Source organism: Ornithorhynchus anatinus, chromosome Y3 (assembly GCF_004115215.2).
Source record: "Ornithorhynchus anatinus isolate Pmale09 chromosome Y3, mOrnAna1.pri.v4, whole genome shotgun sequence".
Taxonomy (NCBI): Eukaryota; Metazoa; Chordata; class Mammalia; order Monotremata; family Ornithorhynchidae; genus Ornithorhynchus; species Ornithorhynchus anatinus.
The window spans coordinates 133,577-151,107 of record NC_053177.1 but is presented as its reverse complement, the minus strand read 5'-3'; the positions used below and the strand labels follow the sequence as shown (position 1 = coordinate 151,107).

The window sequence follows — 17,531 nt, the reverse complement described above, 5'->3', positions numbered from 1 at the left end:
CTCTAACGTCTGTCCGTCTCCTACCCTCTGTCAGCTTCTCGAGGGTGGGGATTGTGCCTGCCCGCTGTGTCGCATTGTACTCTCTCATGTCCTTAATTTGGCGCTCCACTCGACTCTAGGCTCCACCGAGAAGCAGCGGGGTGTAGTGGGTAGAGTCTGGGACTGGGAGGCAGAAGGTTATGGGTTTCTAATCCAAGCTCCACCACCTCTCTCCTCAATGACTTTGAGCAAGTCGTCAGACTTCTTGGGGCTTCGGTCCCTCATCTGGGAAATGGGGATCGAGACCGGGAGCCCCACGTGGGACAGGGATCAGGTTTGACCCGATCTGCTTGCATCCCCCCAGCACTTAGGACAGTGCCTGGGACACAATAAGTGCTTAGTGAATACTGTAATTATTGTTATTATTTCATTGTTGAAACTAAGATTTCTGGGGACTAGAAAGTAGATTGGATGAGAATGAGAGTGGCAAGAGAGCTTGGGAACTCAGTAAATTCTCTCCAGCGCTTAGAAGAGTGCTTGGCACACGGTTAGCACTTATGAGATTCCATGGTTATTATTATTATTATCATCCCTTAAAACAGCATCAGTGAAATAGGTAGAATTTGGGATTCGCCAGCAGGGCCCTGACTTGCTGAAACGACCAACGCGAGCTCGTTGCCGGCAGGGAGGGCCACTGTCTATTGCTGCACTGTCCTCTCCCAATTGTTTAGTACAATGCTCAGCACATAGTAAGCGCTCAGTAAATGTCGACCGAATGACCGATGCAGTTGGTGCCTGGGGGGCCAGGCAGAGTGGTCACTGGATCGGAGTAGGAGAATGAGCCTGGTACGGCGGGAGCTGCCTCAACCCTGAGATCGTCGTCAGTTGCTGATGGTTTCTCTGGTCGGTCTTGCATCATCATCGTCGTCAGTTGTCATCATATTCATTGCTCCACTTCTAAGTCTGTTGAGAAATCAGATGTCCCTGGAAATCACATCAAGGATTGTGTCCTCCAAAATTCCAAGGTGCTGTAGTGGGGAGGCAGCGAGGCGTAGTGCTTAGAGCACAGGCCTGGGAGGCAGAGGGTTATGTGTTCTGATCCCAGCTCTGCCACTTGGCTGCCGTGTGACCTCGAGCCAGTCATTTCACTTCTCCGGGCCTCAGTTGCCTCATCTGGAAAACAGGGATCGAGATTGCGAGCCCCACAGGGGACAGGAACCGTGTCCAGCCCGATTTGCTTCTCTCCACCTTGGCGCTTAGTATGGTCTTCAGCACACAGTAAATCCTTAACAGACACCACAGTGATCATAATTGCTAGCAGTATTAGGGTAGCGCCTATCAGGTGCAGAGTGCTGTACTACGCACTGGGGGAGAGTACGCCAGAAGGACTTACGGGCTCCATCGAAGAGTTTAAAATGGGGAGAAGGGAGTGGAGGTGGACATATCAGGAGTGAGGAAACATTAAAATCCATCCCAACCAGATAGAATAGGCTCAAGGTCTTGGGGGGGGAGGGGTCCGAGAGCATGTGGAGAAATTAGTCAATGGCTCGGTTTGGTCGCTTCATCGAGGCACTCTGGAAAGAACTCCAACTGGGGGAATATTTTGTATTTTCGGAGACGTTTGATGAGTACCTGCTGCCTGCCAGGCTCTGTACCGAACATTGGGATTAGGTACAGATAATCAGGTTGGATGCAGGCCCCGTCCCCCGTGGATGGAGGAGGCTTTAATCCCCATTTTACAAATGAGGTAAGCGGGGCGCAGAGAAGTGACTCGCCCTAGGCCACAGGGCAGACAGGTGGCGGAGCTGGGATGAGAAAGTGGAGCCACTGGATCCTCAGCCATCCATCGGTGGAGTGGTGTCTGGTCTGGGTTGGCATTTGATCCGCACATGGAGTCCGCATGTTGATTGTGCGGAGTTTAGGATTGCTGGGTCCAATTTCACTGGGGTACCACTGGAATCTCAGCTCCAGCTGGTGTGGTTTGGCCGAAGGCTGCTATGTCCGTCGCCGCCCTGGAGGAGTATCCAGGGCTCCAATCCGTCGGCTAGTCGGAGACGAGGATTCGACCCCTGTCTCCCGTAGGTTGGGGGCGCAGGTCGGTGACACCTCCAGGGAGCTAGGGAGGAAGGGGAAGTGAGAAGGGCTCGGGGACAAATGGCGTGGCCTTCTACACCACCGGCTGGTGGCCTGGCTCAGTGGGAAGTGGCACGGCCCTAGGAATCGGAAGTCATGGGTTTTGATCCCGGCTCCGCCACCTGTCAGCTGGGTGACTTGGGGCAAGCCACTGAACTGGAGGCCTCTGGGAGCCGGGGCAGGGAGGGCAGAGAGGTGCGAGCCAGTGGTTAGAGCACAGGTCCGGGAGTCAAAAGATCATGAGTTCCCATCCTGGCCCCGCCACGTGGCAACTGGGTGATTTCGGGACAGTTGCTTCCCTCCTCTGGGCCTTAGTGACCTCATCTGGAAAAGGAGGCTGAAGACAGCGAGCCCCACGTGAGACGACCTGGTTACTCTGCATCTTCCCAAGTGCTTTGAATGGTGCCTGGCACATAATAAGCACTTGACAGATACCATCCTTATCATGTTGGGTCTGGGCAGGAGTGGAGCTTCCCTCCTGCCTTGGTCCCGCCCTCCCTTCCTCCACGGGGCCGCCCTCTTTTCCCACCCACTCCCGGCCGCAGCGGTCCTCCAAGGACAAGGGATGCGGCTGCATCCATCCCATCGCCCCGTCCTCTCTCGGGCGGCTCCCTGGACAGGAGGCCATAGGGGCGGAGCTAATGGCGTCCCTCCCCCAGTGCCCTGTGGGAGACAAGCCCTCTGGGAAGCGGGGACACGCACTGTCCACTCCGGTGTTTATTAAATGTAGGGCAGTCAGGTTGAACCATCCCCCCATCCCGCGCAGGGCTCACCGGCTAATTGGGGGGCAGGATGGGCATTCCCTCCCCATTTTACAGATGAACATACTGACATCTGGAGCTTCTCTCTCAGCTCTCCGAGGAAGCTGTAGTAGAAACCTAACTTAATCAACTTAATCAACGGCATCTATCAAGCACCCACTGCGCGCTGAGCACTGGACGGAGCGCTTGGGTGGGTCCAGAGGCAACAGAGTCACTGGACTCATTCCCTGCTCATGGTGAATTTCCATTCTAGCCGACTTCTCACTCCTGCCTAGGCCCCGCTCCTGAAAATTAGTCGGTACAGACACAGAGCCCTGGCTCTGTGGGAGTTTTCCGGCTTGGAGGTGAAAGCTTCCAGCCTGGAGGGAAAGGGAAGCTCTGGAGATTTTAAAGGGGGTTGAAGGTGCACAGCGAGTGGCAAATGCCCGGCTGGGGGCCGCGGGTTCTTGTGCCCACCCTTGCTTACCGCCTGGCCACGGGACCCTGGGGTTATCTGAGGATTCGGAACCCGTCAGTAGCAACGTTAATTCATGACGTATTGGGACCAGTGGGGAACAGATCCGTTTGCTCCGGCCGGTTGGGTCCTCCCAAGTCGGGTCCTCTTCACCACTGGAGGTCTGAAAATGCCCACCGAGGTCTTACAATGTCTCCTTAGGTTGGGGCAGCCGTCGAGCGGAATGAAGCGGGTTTCGGCAGCAGGGGTTGGCCAAGACCCTGATTTCAAACCTCAGAAACGACCCACCCTGCCTTGGCTTAACACTGTAGAGGTGAAAAGCCCTCGAGGTGGTCTCGGGAACGTTCCCCGTTTCTGCCCAGTGGGTTTTCCCCGTTGCGGTCACCCGCTGGAGCTTCTCTCTCCCCACTTCCTCCACCACCACCCGTCTCCTGCCATGCCATTAGAGTTGCTGTCGCATTCGTTAATAATAATAATAATAATAATAATGTTGGTATTATTTGTGAAGTTCTTACTATGTGCAGAGCACTGTTCTAAGCGCTGGGGGAGATAGAGTGTCATCAGGTTGCCCCTCGTGAGGCTCCTAGATGAGGGAACTGAGGCCCGGAGAAGTGAAGTGACTTACCCAAAGTCACCCAGCTGACAAGCGGGAGAGCCGGGATTTGAACCCACGACTAAAGACTCCCAAGCCTGGGCTCTGTCCACTGAGCCACACTGTTCGTTAAGCGCTTGCCATGTTAGCGAGATAATGAAGTTGGACTCCTGCCCTGCCTTGTTGGAGGCTCACAGCCTCACTGAATCCCCATTTTACAGACAAGGAAATGGGTCCTAGAGAAACGAAGCGAGTTGCCCAAGGTCCCACATCAGTCAGGGGGAAGAGCCGGGATTGGAATCCAGGTCCCACTGCCCCCAGGCCTGGGCTGTAGTCACTGGGCCACGTAGTGTTTCTTTAATGGCCTACTGAGCTCTGAGATTAAGGATGGTTGCATCGGCGGACCCAGTCCCCATCCTCCTCACAGACGTGGATTCTCCCCGCTCCACCACGCATTGGGTGAAGAAGTCTTGCCTTCTGTTTGTTTCTAACCCATTCATTCATTCATTCATTCGTATTTATTGAGAGCTAACTATCTGCAGAGCACTGTACTAAGCACTTGGAAGGTACAGATTTGTAACAGATAGAGACAGTCCCTGCCCTTTGACGGGCTTACAATCTAATCGGGGGAGACAGACAAGAACAATGGCAATAAATAGAATCAAGGGGAAGAACATCTCATTAAAACAATAGCAAATAAATAGAATCAGGGTGATGTACATCTCATTAACAAAATAAATAGGGTAATGAAGATATATACAGTTGAGCGGACGAGTACAGTGCTGAGGGGATAGGAGGGGGGAGGAGCAGAGGGAAACGGGGGAGAGGAGGGTTTCGCTGTGAAGTGAAGGGGGCGTGTAGAGGGAGCCCAGAGAAAAGGGGAGCTCAGTCTGGGAAGGCCTCTTGGAGGAGGTGAGCTTTAAGTAGGGTTTTGAAGAAGGGGAGAGAGTTTGGTGGAGGTGAGGAGGGAGGGCATTCCGGGACTGCAGGAGGACGTGGTCCAGGGGTCTTCAGTGGGATAGGCGAGAACGGGACGGTGAGGCGGTGGGTGGCAGAGGAGCGGAGCGTGTGGGGTGGGCATTAGAAAGAGAGAAGGGAGGAGAGGTAGGAAGGGGCAGGTGATGGAGAGCCTGGAAGCCTAGAGTGAGAAGTTTTTGTTTTGTGCGGAGGTTGATAGACAACCACTGGAGGTGTTTAAGAAGGGGAGTGACATGCCCAGAGCATTTCTGCAGGAAGATGAGCCGGGCAGCGGAGTGAAGAATAAACTGGAGCAGGGAGAGAGAGGAGGAAGGGAGATCAGAGAGAAGGCTGACACAGTAGTCTAGCCAGGTATTACGAGAGCCCGTAGCAGTAAGGTAGCCATTTGGGTGGAGAGGAAAGGGCGGATCTTAGCAATATTATAAAGGTGAGACCGGCAGGTATCTGTTAAGCACTTACTATGTGCAAAGCACAGTTCTAAGCGCTGGGCGGGTACAAGGTGATCACGTTGTCCCCCGTGGGGCTCCCAATCTCCATCCCCATTTTCCAGCTGAGGTCAGTGAAGCCCAGAAAAATGAAGTGACTTGCTCAAAGTCACCCAGCTGACCAGTGGCGGAACAGGGATTAGAACCGTGACCTCTGAATCCCAAGCCCGGGCTCTTTCCAGTGAGCCCTTCTCGTAATCATCATCTTTAACCTCAGAGCCCAGGCCTGGGTGTCCGGGGATGTGGGTTCTGATCCCAGATCTGCCACCTGCCTGCAGTGTGACCTCGGCCGAGTCACTTACCGGTCTGTGCCTCAGTGACCTCATCTCTAAAATGGGGATGAAGATGGCAAACCCCACACAGGACAGTTCTCCATGCTCTTAAACTGCCGTTTCGAATGGCCCGGCCAAGGACTCGAAAGAGTGAACAACAAGGCAGCCCAGATGGGCCTGTAGCAAGGAACCTGGGGAGGAAGAGTGGTCGTAGAGGGATGGGCTGTTCTGGATACATGGTGAGCGCTCAGTTAATCTGACTGACCACACAAATGAACGATAGGAAAAAGTCCAGACTGTATGACCTGCGACCCCAATGTCGAAAACTGCTCTCGGCTGCTCGTTGCCCATCTTGGAAGTCTGACCGCTCACACCCTTCACCCCTCCAGTGCCTCCACCTCACCTGTTTGACTGGTGACCCCCCGGCCCACATCCCACCTCTGGCCCGGCACGCCCCTCCCCCCCAATCGCATGGACAAAGACTCTCCCCCCGCACCCCGCCGTTCAGACCCTCTCTGTAGGCCCCTTCCTCCAAGAGGCATTCCCATACTGAGCCCCGCTTTTCCACGTCTCCCACTCCCGTGTCGCCCTGACTCACCTCCTGTGCCCTCCGCTCACCCCGGCCTGAGGCCTGCACCACTTATGTCCATATCTGTCATTTTCCTTATTTGTATCGCTGTCCGTCTCCCGCCGCCACCAGCCGTGGGCAGGGAATGTCCCTCTGCGATGTATCGGGCTTTTCCAAGCACTTTGGACACAGGGAGCGCTCCATACACACGCTTGAATAAATGAGAAAGACTTCCGTGGTGGAGCGGTGCCAATTGAGTCCCGGAGACAGGCTCCTCGCCTCCCCTCGCTCAGCTGTGCCGGAAGGACAAAAGCAGTGATTGTGGAACCGTAACAGTCGAGGCCTTCTCTCTCTCCGACCTTCCCCTCCCAGGCCTTTTGGCTCCAGGCCTGCTTGGCCACCTCTGGTCATGCCTGTTCAGTCGATTGGCTCAGATCACGGAACCCCAGGGCGTAGCTACTGGAGGCAGGCCCATCCCGACAGTCTTCTTTCCTTCATCCCTTCCTCCGCATCTCCCGAAAGATTAACAGCGTTCTCTTGAATTTATCGGTATTCATTCGATAGTGTTTATCGAGCGCCTACTACATGCAGAGCACCTGACTCAGTGCTTGGAACGGACAATTCGGCAACAGATAGAGACAGTCCCTGCTCAATGAGGGACTCGCAGTCTAATCAATAGCATCAGATCACCTAATAATAATAATAATGATGACATTGGTATTTGTTAAGCACCTACTATGTGCCAGGCACTGTTCTAAGCACAGGGGGAGATTTGGGGTAATGAAGGGGTCCTGCGTGAGGCTCGTTCTTCATCCCCATTTTCCCGATGAGGGAACTGAGTCCCAGTGAAGTGAAGTCACCGGCCCAGAGTCACCCATCTGTCAGGTGGCAGATCTGGGATTAGAACCCAGAACCCCCTATTTCTAATCCCTAGTCTCTTTCCACTGAGCCATGCTGCTTCTAAACAAAGCAGGTCCGGGGCTGGATGGAAACGCCTGTGGGACCTACCACTTTGTGTCTTGAGGTATTGCTCTTGGGCTGTTTTTTTCCTATGGTTATGGACGCCGTCCCGACATCTATAAAGATTGGCGGGCCGGGCTTGCGTCTTCCAACAGGGTTGGACTGTACTTTCCCCAGTTCTCAGTCCAGTCCTCTACCTATGGTGAGCTCTCAGTAAATACCATGGGTGAGCAGGGACGGACCAACCAGTGCCCAAGAGCCAAAGAGGGGGATGGGAGGTGAGCATCTGAGAGGTGGTTTAGCGGAAAAAGCCTGGGCTCGGGAGTTGGGGGGCGTGGGTTCTGATCCTGCCTCCACCACTTGTTGGCTGCGTGACCTCGGGCAAGCCACTTCACTTCTCTGCGACTCAGGTCCCCCATCGGTGTAAAGTGGGGGTTAAGACCATGAGCCCCATTTGGGACCACCTGATGACCTCGTATTGACCCCAGCACTTCGGACAGGGCTCGGCACAGAGTGAGCGCTTAACCAATATTGTTATTATTATTATTATTACTGAATCCCCGACCACCAGCTGGCCAGTGGGGAGTAGAGGCGGAAAAGATGAGTCTCACCTGTGAGCAAGGAGGTGACCTTTAATCCTGGCCCCAAGGAGGGAAGCGGCTCAGTGGAGAGAGCCTGGGCCTGTGAGTCAAAGATCATGGGTTCTAATCCCAACTCTGCTGCCTGTCTGTTGGATAACCTCGGGCAAGATGCTTTGCTTCTCTGGGCCTCGGTTCCCTCCCTGGTAAAATGGGGATTAAGGCGGAGAACCCCCCTGAGGGACAGGGATAATGTCCTACCTGATTATCGTCGATCTCAGTCAGCGCCTCGTATAGCGCCTGGCACGTAGTAAGCGCTTAATAGATATTATTATTGTCACAGGGCCGATCGGGCAGGGGAGGGAAGCAGCACCACGCGGAGCGGGAGTGTCCCGAAAGAAGCCGCAGCTGCCGGTACCACGAAACTCTCGTCTTCCCTCCCATCCTGAAAGTTCGAGACCAAAGCGGGAGGCCAGCCTGGCTGGGATGGGATCGTCCATCCCAGCTCCACAGCCCAGCGGATGCTGCAGCACCAGGGGGGCAAGCCAGGGGGAAGAGAACACCAACTTGGGGGTCCAACGCGGGTGCCTGCCTTAAAACTGTGGCCGGAGGAGCGAGTGATGGGGAGGGAGAGCCCCTTTTCCCCTAGTTTTGGCATCTTTTCAGCCAGGGAACCAACTGGCAGGTCGTGGCCCAGCCCTACAAGGAGATACAAACGAAGGTATAAAAGCCCTCCCCACCCCTGCGTCTCTTGCCCTTTCCTTTTGTTTGGTGTTTTTTTGCTCACCATCTCCATAGCCCGGGCCGCCCCCCACTGTCCTCCACCGCCCGTCCTCCCCTCCCTCCGCGCTCCCTCAGTTGAAATAATAATAATAATACGATTCCGGTGTTCGGTAAGCGCCGGGTAATAAGGTGAAAAGAGAATCAGCTCAGACCTAATCCCTGTCCCGTGGGGGGTTCAAAGTCTAAGTCAGAGGGAGAACGGGTCTTGAATTCCATTTTAGAGAAGGGGAAGGTGACTTGCCCAAGGTCACCCCAAGAGGCAGGATTAGAATCCAAGTCCTCTGACACCCAGACCCATGCTTTCCCTAAGTCTTCGTGATGGGCGGTAGGATTGTTCCCCTGTAATTTCAGTCAGGGTGGCAGCATCCACACCCCCGTCCCCTTTCCTCTCTGGGGCCCGTGGCCCAGCTGGACCTGCGAGGATGGGGTGGGACCGACGGCAACTATCCCCTCCCCGCCCCAGCCTGCTATCTGCTCCAGGCCGTCGCTTTGGTTTGGTCAGGAAGGTGGGAAGGGAAGGTGGGGGAGGAGGGGACTGAGGAAGGGGGTCCCTGCCCGTAAAGTAGCAGGGAAGCAGCATGGCTCAGTGGAAAGAGCCAAGGCTTCGGAGTCAGAGGTCATAAGTTTGACTCCCGGCTCTGCCACTTGTCAGCTGTGTGCCTATGGGCAAATCACTTCTCTGTGCCTCAGTTACCTCATCTGTAAAATGGGGATTAACTGTGAGCCTCACGTGGGACAACCTGATTACCCTGTATCTCCCCCAGCGCTTAGAACAGTGCTGTGCACGCTGTGCACATAGTTAGCGCTTAACAAATACCAACATTATTATTATTAAAGTTCACGTTAGGGGTAAAAAAACGTGGGGGGGCCCAGGGTTGGGGAGGCAGAGGAGTCAGGGGAGGGGGTGGCCTGTGTTTTTTTTTTTTGGTGGTGGATGGGGAAGGAGGTCAGGAAAGCCACGATGGTTGAATGGCAGGAGCAGGAAGGGGGAGAAGAAGGCAGCGACCCAGGACCCATCGATCCATCTGCTGAAAGCTGGAGGGAGTCACCAAAGCGGGCCGACTGTACCCGCGGGGGCTCGGGAGCCCCACAAAAGCTGGAGGAAGTTACCGAATCGGGCGGACCTTAGCCCCGGGGGCTCATTGGCCGCGCGTGCGGAATCATTTTCATCATCTGTATCCCGGACTGGCTTTGGAACAGCAGTTTGTTGTGAACTGAGGATTCAGTTCTTTATATTTATGTATATATATATCTTTTTCAGTCAACTTCAAGGACTTAGACTGTGCATTTGGGAGAATGCGATCTAGTAGAGTCAGTACGCGATCCCTACGCTGTAGAAGCTCACGAGAAATCCCAGCATTTCCGTATTATTTTGCTCTATGCCTTCCCCTCCCTAGAATTGATTTTACCTCTGTCTACCCCTCACGATCGAAAGCTCCTCGTGGGCAGGAGCTGTGGCTACCGGCCCGGTCGTCCTTTCCACAGGGCTTAGTCCAGTGCATGGGAAAGGGCTCGGTCAGTACCTTTGGTAGATTGTGATCTCTCAGCTGCCGCCTCCCATTTCTTGCACGCAACTCTTTCTCTGCACAGAGCGGAGAGCTCTGTGCCTCGGACATGGTAGGCAATGAGCTTAGGCTGTTATTAATAGTAATAATAATAATGAGTAAGGTGGTATTTGTTAAGTGCTTATTATCTTTTGTTCTGATGTCTGTCTCCCCTGTTCTCGACCATCAGCCTGTCGTGGGCAGGGATTGTCTCTCTCTGTTGCTCAATTGTAATTTCCAAGCAAGTAGATCAGGGCTCCGCACACAGTAAGCGTTCAGGAAATATGGTTGAATGACTGAACGAATGAATATGCCAGACACCTTCTTAAACACTGGGGGAGACCATGGCGATCGAGTCGAACCCAGTTCCTGTCCTGCATGCGGCTCATGGTCTTAATCCCCATTTCCCAGATGAGGCAACCAAGGCCCAGAAAATAGTAATAATAATAATGATGGTGGTATTAAGTGCTTACTATGTGCCAAGCACTCTTTTAAGTGCTGGGGGGATACAAGGGGATCAGGTTGTCCCACGTGGGGCTCGCAGTTTTAATCTCCATTTTACAGATGAGGTCACTGAAGCACAGAGAAGTGAAGTGACTTGCCCAGACTCCCACAGCTGGCAGGCGGCGGGATCCGGGATTAGAACCCAGGTCCCCCTGTCTCCTGAGCCTGTCCACTAGGCCACCCTGCTTCCAGGGAGTGGTTGATTTGCCAGCTCGGGCACCTTGTGGCTGTGAAAGAAAGAGGCTGACTCAGTGGCCCATCGCCATCACAGATCACTTGGCAGTCGCGAGCTCTGTTTAGCGCTCACTCTGTGCGAGCACTGGGCGACAGGCTGGGGTAGATGATAGAAGCTCATTGGGTCCTGCCTGGAGTACGTTATCTAAATAGGGAGACCTGGGATTGAATCCACATTTTGCAGATGGGGAAACTGAGGGAACAGAGAGGGCAAGTGACTTCCCTAGGTCCCACAGCAGGTTTGTGGTGGAGCCGCTTTAGAAGCCGGTTTCCCAGGCTCGGTTTCTTTCCGCGAGGCCCTGCTCTTGCCCTGTTAAATCGTACAGATTTCCACATTGCACCACAATAGACCAGTAACAACAAGCAAAGCAGGTGGGGAGGTAAGAGGCAGAAGCCAAGGGAGCATTCAGAGTTTGCAAACCTGTTGTGCTCTTGTTTTTTATAGACTCGGGAGAAAGAACCATCTGCTCCCCGAAACCTGTGCACGCCACCGCCCCCCGCCACAGAAACGTGCAGTGGTGGAAAATCATAATAATAATAATGTTGGTATTTGTTAAGCGCTTACTATGGGCAGAGCATTGTTCTAAGCATTGGGGTAGATACAGGGTCATCAGGTTGTCCCTCGTGAGGCTCACAGTCCTTATCTCCGTTTTCCAGATGAGGGAACTGAGGCCCAGAGAAGTGAAGTGACTTGCCCACAGTCATCCAGCTGCCAAGTGGCCAATCCGGGATTCAAACCCATGACCTCTGACTCCCAGGCCTGGGCTCTTGCCACTTAGCCATGCTGCTGGAGTGAGGGCTCTAATAATAATAATAATAATGATAATAATAATAACAATCATGCTAGCATTTGTTAAGCATCTTCCTGAGCTTCGGTTTCCTCATCTGGAAATCGGGGATTCAAGTACCCGTTCTCCTTGGTGATCAACCCGCGTGCAGAGCCCTCAACTGAGCGCTCGGGAGAGGACAGCACAACAGAATTAGCAGGCGCGCGTGCCTTGGAAACCAAGGATTCAGTTGTCCTTTACATCTCTTCACAGGGAGCAACGGACAGGAATATGAATATTCAGTCTCTCCATTCAGCTCTTGGTGGGCTGGGATTCATCTCTTCACTGAATATTCCTGTCCGTTGCCCCCTCTCAACTATGTCCCGTCTGGTAAACCTGTGTCTGTCCTAGGGCTCGAATGATGTGTGACTTAGAATAGCAAGGTAACCAATGCCATAATAATAATAATAGTCCTCTTCCCCCTTGGTGCTTCACAGTCTAAATGGGAGGGAGAACAAGCATTGAATTCCCATTTTGCAGGTGAGGAAACGGAGGCATGGAGTGGTGGGGTGACTACGGGGCGGCAGGGATGTGGCAGAGCCAGACCTGGACTCTCTCCTCTAGATCGCACTGCTGCTCTTGGGCTTTGAGGACCTTCAAACCACGGGTCTTCCATTGGTCAGTGGCAGTTTCCCTTCTTCCGAAGCCCCCTTTGTTCGAACCCAGCACTAGAGTCACCAGTTGGGTGGTTTGATGGATCATCTTGGCAGTTTAGCTGAGGATGGGGGGTGGTTACCAAGTCGGCCCTGCGGCGTCAGGGGTGGATTAGCCACCTGCCTCTTTTGGAAGTTTGGGGAATCCCGGGAAGCTTTCCGTAGGTGAATTCAGTGCCTTCCCTTCCTTTCTTGCCTGCCATTGGAGTCCGCCGGTGCAGGGGAGGAAGAGAGAGGGGAGGAAGAAATTGTAACCTGCGGGAGTTGTGAATGATCAAGGGTAGAAGATTATTAATAATAATAATAATATATTGGTATTTGTTAAGTACTTACTATGTGCAGAGCACTTTTCTAACGGCTGGGGTAGATATACAATAATTAAGTTGTCCCACGTGAGGCTCACAGTTAATCCCCATTTTCCAGATGAGGTAACAGAGGCACCGAGAAGTTAAGTGACTTGCCCACAGTCACCCGGCTGTCACTTGACAGCCGGCAGAGCCCGAATTCGAACCCATGACCTCGGACTCCCAAGCCCAGGTTCTCACCACTGAGCCACAGTGCTTTGTGAAATGTGGGAAGACCAGAACCTCTCTGGGCTGGTGTAAAACTCACCGTGGGTAGAGAGTGTATCTGCCAACTCCGCTATTCTTCCAGCTCCATTCACCCTCGGTACAGTGCCATCGGTGGCAATGGCCATAATTTATCTACATAAAGGGTGCTCTCCGCCTCTAGACTGTGAGCTTGTCAGGTTGGGGATGTGTTTCTCCACTCTGTTTTAGCGTCCCCTCCCAGGTGGTTGGTACAGCGCTCCACCGGTGAGCGCTATGTGAATCCCACGGATCGATTGCATGAACAGCAGATGTGCCAAAAATCAAGCGCTAGCATCCCCCCTAAGTATTTCTCGGTCCCTGAAAGGCACCTCCACTGCTGGGGTTCGAGTGATGGGGGCGGTTCAGGAGGTAAGAGAAGTCAGAACTTGAAATTTCAAGACGGGGGTTGGACTTGAACCTTTTACCGAGCTCAGGAAACCTTCCCAACTGCCAGCAAGGTTTAAAAATGACCCCCAAGCCCATCTTCAGACAGATGTCTCCTCAAGGAGGGTCACTTCCTTTCGCTGACAGCTTATGTTTTCCATTTGCCCAAGCACCAATCATTTTTTCCCTTAGGCAGGTTTTGACGTGCCCATGTTCTTGGTCCGATTGGTCCAACGGCCTCGTGCGCCAGCCCGCCTCTGCTGCAGGTTCCTGTGTTGGGCTAGGGTTCAGGCCGATCGACCAAATGATGGTATTTATTGAGCACTTAACACATGCAGAGCGTGGGACTAAAGCAGTTGGGAAAATACGTTTAGTAGCGTTGGTGGGGACTGAGTTCTGTGCCCCAGGAATGTCTGTTCTAGTAGGAGAGGCAGACATTTAGTCACAGAGATGTGGTAGGGAGTAAGGGTGAGTATAAAAGTATACTCGGTGCCTCAGGGCTCTGCTGTATTTCCCAACCCTCTTGGTTTCAGAATGCCATTTGTTCATTCCGTCATATCCATTGAGCACTTACCATGTGCAGAGCGCTGTACTGAGTGCTTGGGAGAGTACAGTAGAACAACAGAGAGACACATTCCTGCCCACAACTTACTCACAGTCTAGAGGCAGGGATGGTCAGAGGGAGGAGAGCGCAGTTTCCTCCCTTGCCCCGCAGCCCGGATTTCCTCTTTTTACACACTGATCCCTGCTCTGCCACTTGTCAACTATGTGACTGTGGTCAAGTCACTTCACTTCTCTGTGCCTCAGTTACCTCATCTGTAAAATGGGGATTAACCGTGAGCCTCACGAGGGACAACCTGATTACCCTGTATCTACCCCAGTGCTTAGAACAGTGCTCTGCACCTAGTAAGCGCTTAACAAATACCAACATTATTATTATTATTATTATTACTCTTTTGCAGAGAGGCTCTGCCATGGCCTGAATCCAAAAGACCTCCCTTCCATTTTCCCTCCTGTTGCCAAGGCCCCCGAAAGCTGGAAACCTCTTACCCGGGTCCGGTGTTGGGATCAGAGGCAGTCGAAGTAGGGAAAATTGCATTTCAGACGTTGCTTTCTCTGATGGTTTCTGGAGGCAGAGAGCACGAACTGACCGCTGAACGTTTTTAATCCCCCGTCCTATCCAGGTTTCATCCTGGGGAGTTTTGTGTCAAGGCCACTGGGGCGGATAGTAGGGAGGAGGGTCCGTGTTTGACTTCTAGTGTGGATCTGTATATATTTTTATTACCCTATTTTTTTTTTACCTTATTTATTTTGTTAATGAGGTGTACCTCCCCTTGATTCTGTGTATTGCAATTGAGTTATCTTGTTTTTGTCCATCTGGCTACCCAATTAGACTGTAAGCCCGTCGATGGGCAGGGATTATCTCTATCTGTTGCCGAATTGTACATTCCAAGAGCTTAGTACAGTGCTGTGCACGTAGTAAGCACTCAATAAATACTATTGAATAAATGAATGAATGGATTTAGATCTGGTAGGTAAATATTGGCTCTCCACTCTTGATTTTAAGGCCATAAGTAAATGCAAAGGAGAGGTGGGTGGAAGACGGAGTCACAGTCCCCTCTGTACCTTCTTCTTGAAGCCAGGGAGTGTTCCGAGTTGAAGATTTTATTCCCTGCTGAATCAGGAATGGTTGAAGCTCTTTTCACAGAATGCCCTTTTACCTGCTTCCAATGCCAAGGCGCCTATCCGATGACAGTAGGTCAGGAGGGCTGGGGAAGATCTTCCACCGTAGTTGACCTGGAAGTAGTTTCGCCCCTCAGGGAGGTCTCTGAAAACCTGAAAAATCTGGCCTGGGGGAGATTCGCGGCGGAGACAGTGATCCCTCGTTTCTTCTTGTTGCAGGCCCATGATAAGATCTGCCCCAAGTTCCCCCTGACGTGCGAAGGCTGCGGCAAAAAGAAAATTCCACGAGAGAAGGTAAATTGAGCTCTGGGCCTGTGGTATTTGGCCATGACGGTGGTCGACTGACGGGTGAGATGAAAGACTCTGTAGATGTTAATTGCTAGTACTAGTCTTAGTTCACTGGGCGACACAATGGCTAAAATGAAAATCCTGGACCTGAAAGTTCTAGTCTGCATGGAGGGCGGTCATTTCTTTCCTCTGGTATTTGGTAAGTCCTCACCATGTGCCTGTCGCTGGACTAAGCACTGGGGAAGATCCAAGCTAATGGGGTTGGAGGCAGTCCGTGGCCCACATGGGGCTCAATGTTTCAGTCCCCCTTTTCCAGATGAGGGCACCGAGGCCCAGAGAAGCGAAGTGACTTGCCCTAGGTCACCTGGCAGCTTTGGCGGAGCCAGGATTAGAATCCTGGTCCTTCGGACTCCTGTGCCTGTGTTTTGTCCATTAGGTCAGGCTGCTTCTCTGGACAAATGATGATAGTCCAAGAATGATGAGTTTAATGCAACCCCAAAATTATTATTATTATTTTTATTATATTAAGCGCTTACTGTGTGTCAAGCACTAGTCCAAATTCTGGTTGGACATGGTCCCTGTCCCACAAGGAGCTCACGGTTTAAGTGTTGGGAGGTTGTGGGTTGGATCCCTGTTTGACAGATTCATTCATTCAATAGTATTTATTGAGCACTTCTATGTGCAGAGCACTGTACTAAGCGCTTGGGATGAACAAGTCGGCAACAGATAGAGACAGTCCCTGCCGTTTGACGGGCTTACAGTCTAATCGGGGGAGACGGACAGACAAGAACAATGGCACTAAACAGCGTCAAGGGGAAGAACATCTCGTAAAAACAATGGCAACTAAATAGAATCAAGGCAATGTACAATTCATTAACAAAATAAATAGGGTAACGAAAATATATACAGTTGAGCGGACGAGTACAGTGCTGTGGGGATGGGAAGGTAGAGGTGGAGGAGCAGAGGGAAAAGGGGAAAATGAGGCTTTAGCTGCGGAGAGGTAAAGGGGGGATGGCAGAGGGAGTAGAGGGGGAAGAGGAGCTCAGTCTGGGAACGCCTCTTGGAGGAGGTGATTTTTAAGTAAGGTTTTGAAGAGGGAAAGAGAATCAGTTTGGCGGAGGTGAAGAGGGAGGGCGTTCCAGGACCGCGGGAGGACGTGACCCAGGGGTCGACGGCGGGATAGGCGAGACCGAGGGACGGCGAGGAGGTGGGCGGCAGAGGAGCGGAGCGTGCGGGGTGGGCGGTAGAAAGAGAGAAGGGAGGAGAGGTAGGAAGGGGCGAGGTGATGGAGAGCCTTGAAGCCTAGAGTGAGGAGTTTTTGTTTGGAGCGGAGGTCGATGGGCAACCACTGGAGTTGTTTAAGAAGGGGAGTGACATGCCCAGATCGTTTCTGCAGGAAGATGAGCCGGGCAGCGGAGTGAAGAATAGACCGGAGCGGGGCGAGAGAGGAGGAAGGGAGGTCAGAGAGAAGGCTGACACAGTAGTCTAGCCGGGATATAACGAGAGCCCGTAATAGTAAGGTAGCCGTTTGGGTGGAGAGGAAAGGGCGGATCTTGGCGATATTGTAGAGGTGAAACCGGCAGGTCTTGGTAACGGATAGGATGTGTGGGGTGAACGAGAGGGACGAGTCAAGGATGACACCAAGATTGCGGGCCTGCGGGAGATGAGGAATCAGAGGCACAGACAAGTGAAGCGACTGGTCCGAGGTCACGGCGAGCAGGTGGCAAAGCTGGGATTAGAACTCAGGTGCCCCGACTCCGAGATCTGGGTTCTATCCACTAGGCCACCCTGCCATTACCCTGCTTTCATAAATTCACCACCCCTCTACGTTAAGGGCACGCAATGAGTGGAGTAATAACAAGCCATTACAATCGAGAAGTAGAGTGGCTCAGTGGAAAGAGCCTGGGCTTGGGAGTCTGAGATCATGGATTCGAATTCTAGCTTTGCCACTTGTCAGCTCTGTGACTGTGGGCAAGTCACTTCACTTCTCTGGGTCTCAGTGACCTTATCTGGAAAATGGGGATGAAGACCGTGAGCCTCCCGTGGGACAAGCTGATTACGCTGTATCTATCCCGGCGCTTAGAACAGTGCTTTGCCCATAGTTAGCACTTAATAAATGCCAACATTATTATTATTATTATGTATCAAGCACTGTTCGAAGCACTGGGGCAGATAGACCTTAACTACATTGGTTACGGTCCCCATCCCACCTGGGGCTCACAGTCCAAATAGGAATCGGCCACGTCTTCTGAAGCTCTTCCATTCAGTAGGATTTATTGAG

The 17,531-nt window shown here is 52.6% G+C and overlaps 1 protein-coding gene across 4 annotated transcripts in view; it reads left to right on the top strand.

Annotated features, from left to right (window-relative positions):
- TRAF2 (TNF receptor associated factor 2) overlaps positions 1 to 17,531 on the top strand; it is an 85,844-nt gene that overhangs the window by 44,352 nt on the left and 23,961 nt on the right. For all 4 annotated transcript variants that reach the window (XM_029056501.2, XM_029056500.2, XM_029056507.2 and 1 more), the window contains one exon: positions 15,182 to 15,256. In XM_029056501.2, the coding sequence (XP_028912334.1) occupies positions 15,182 to 15,256 (75 nt within the window). The remainder of the gene's footprint in view (positions 1 to 15,181; positions 15,257 to 17,531) is intronic.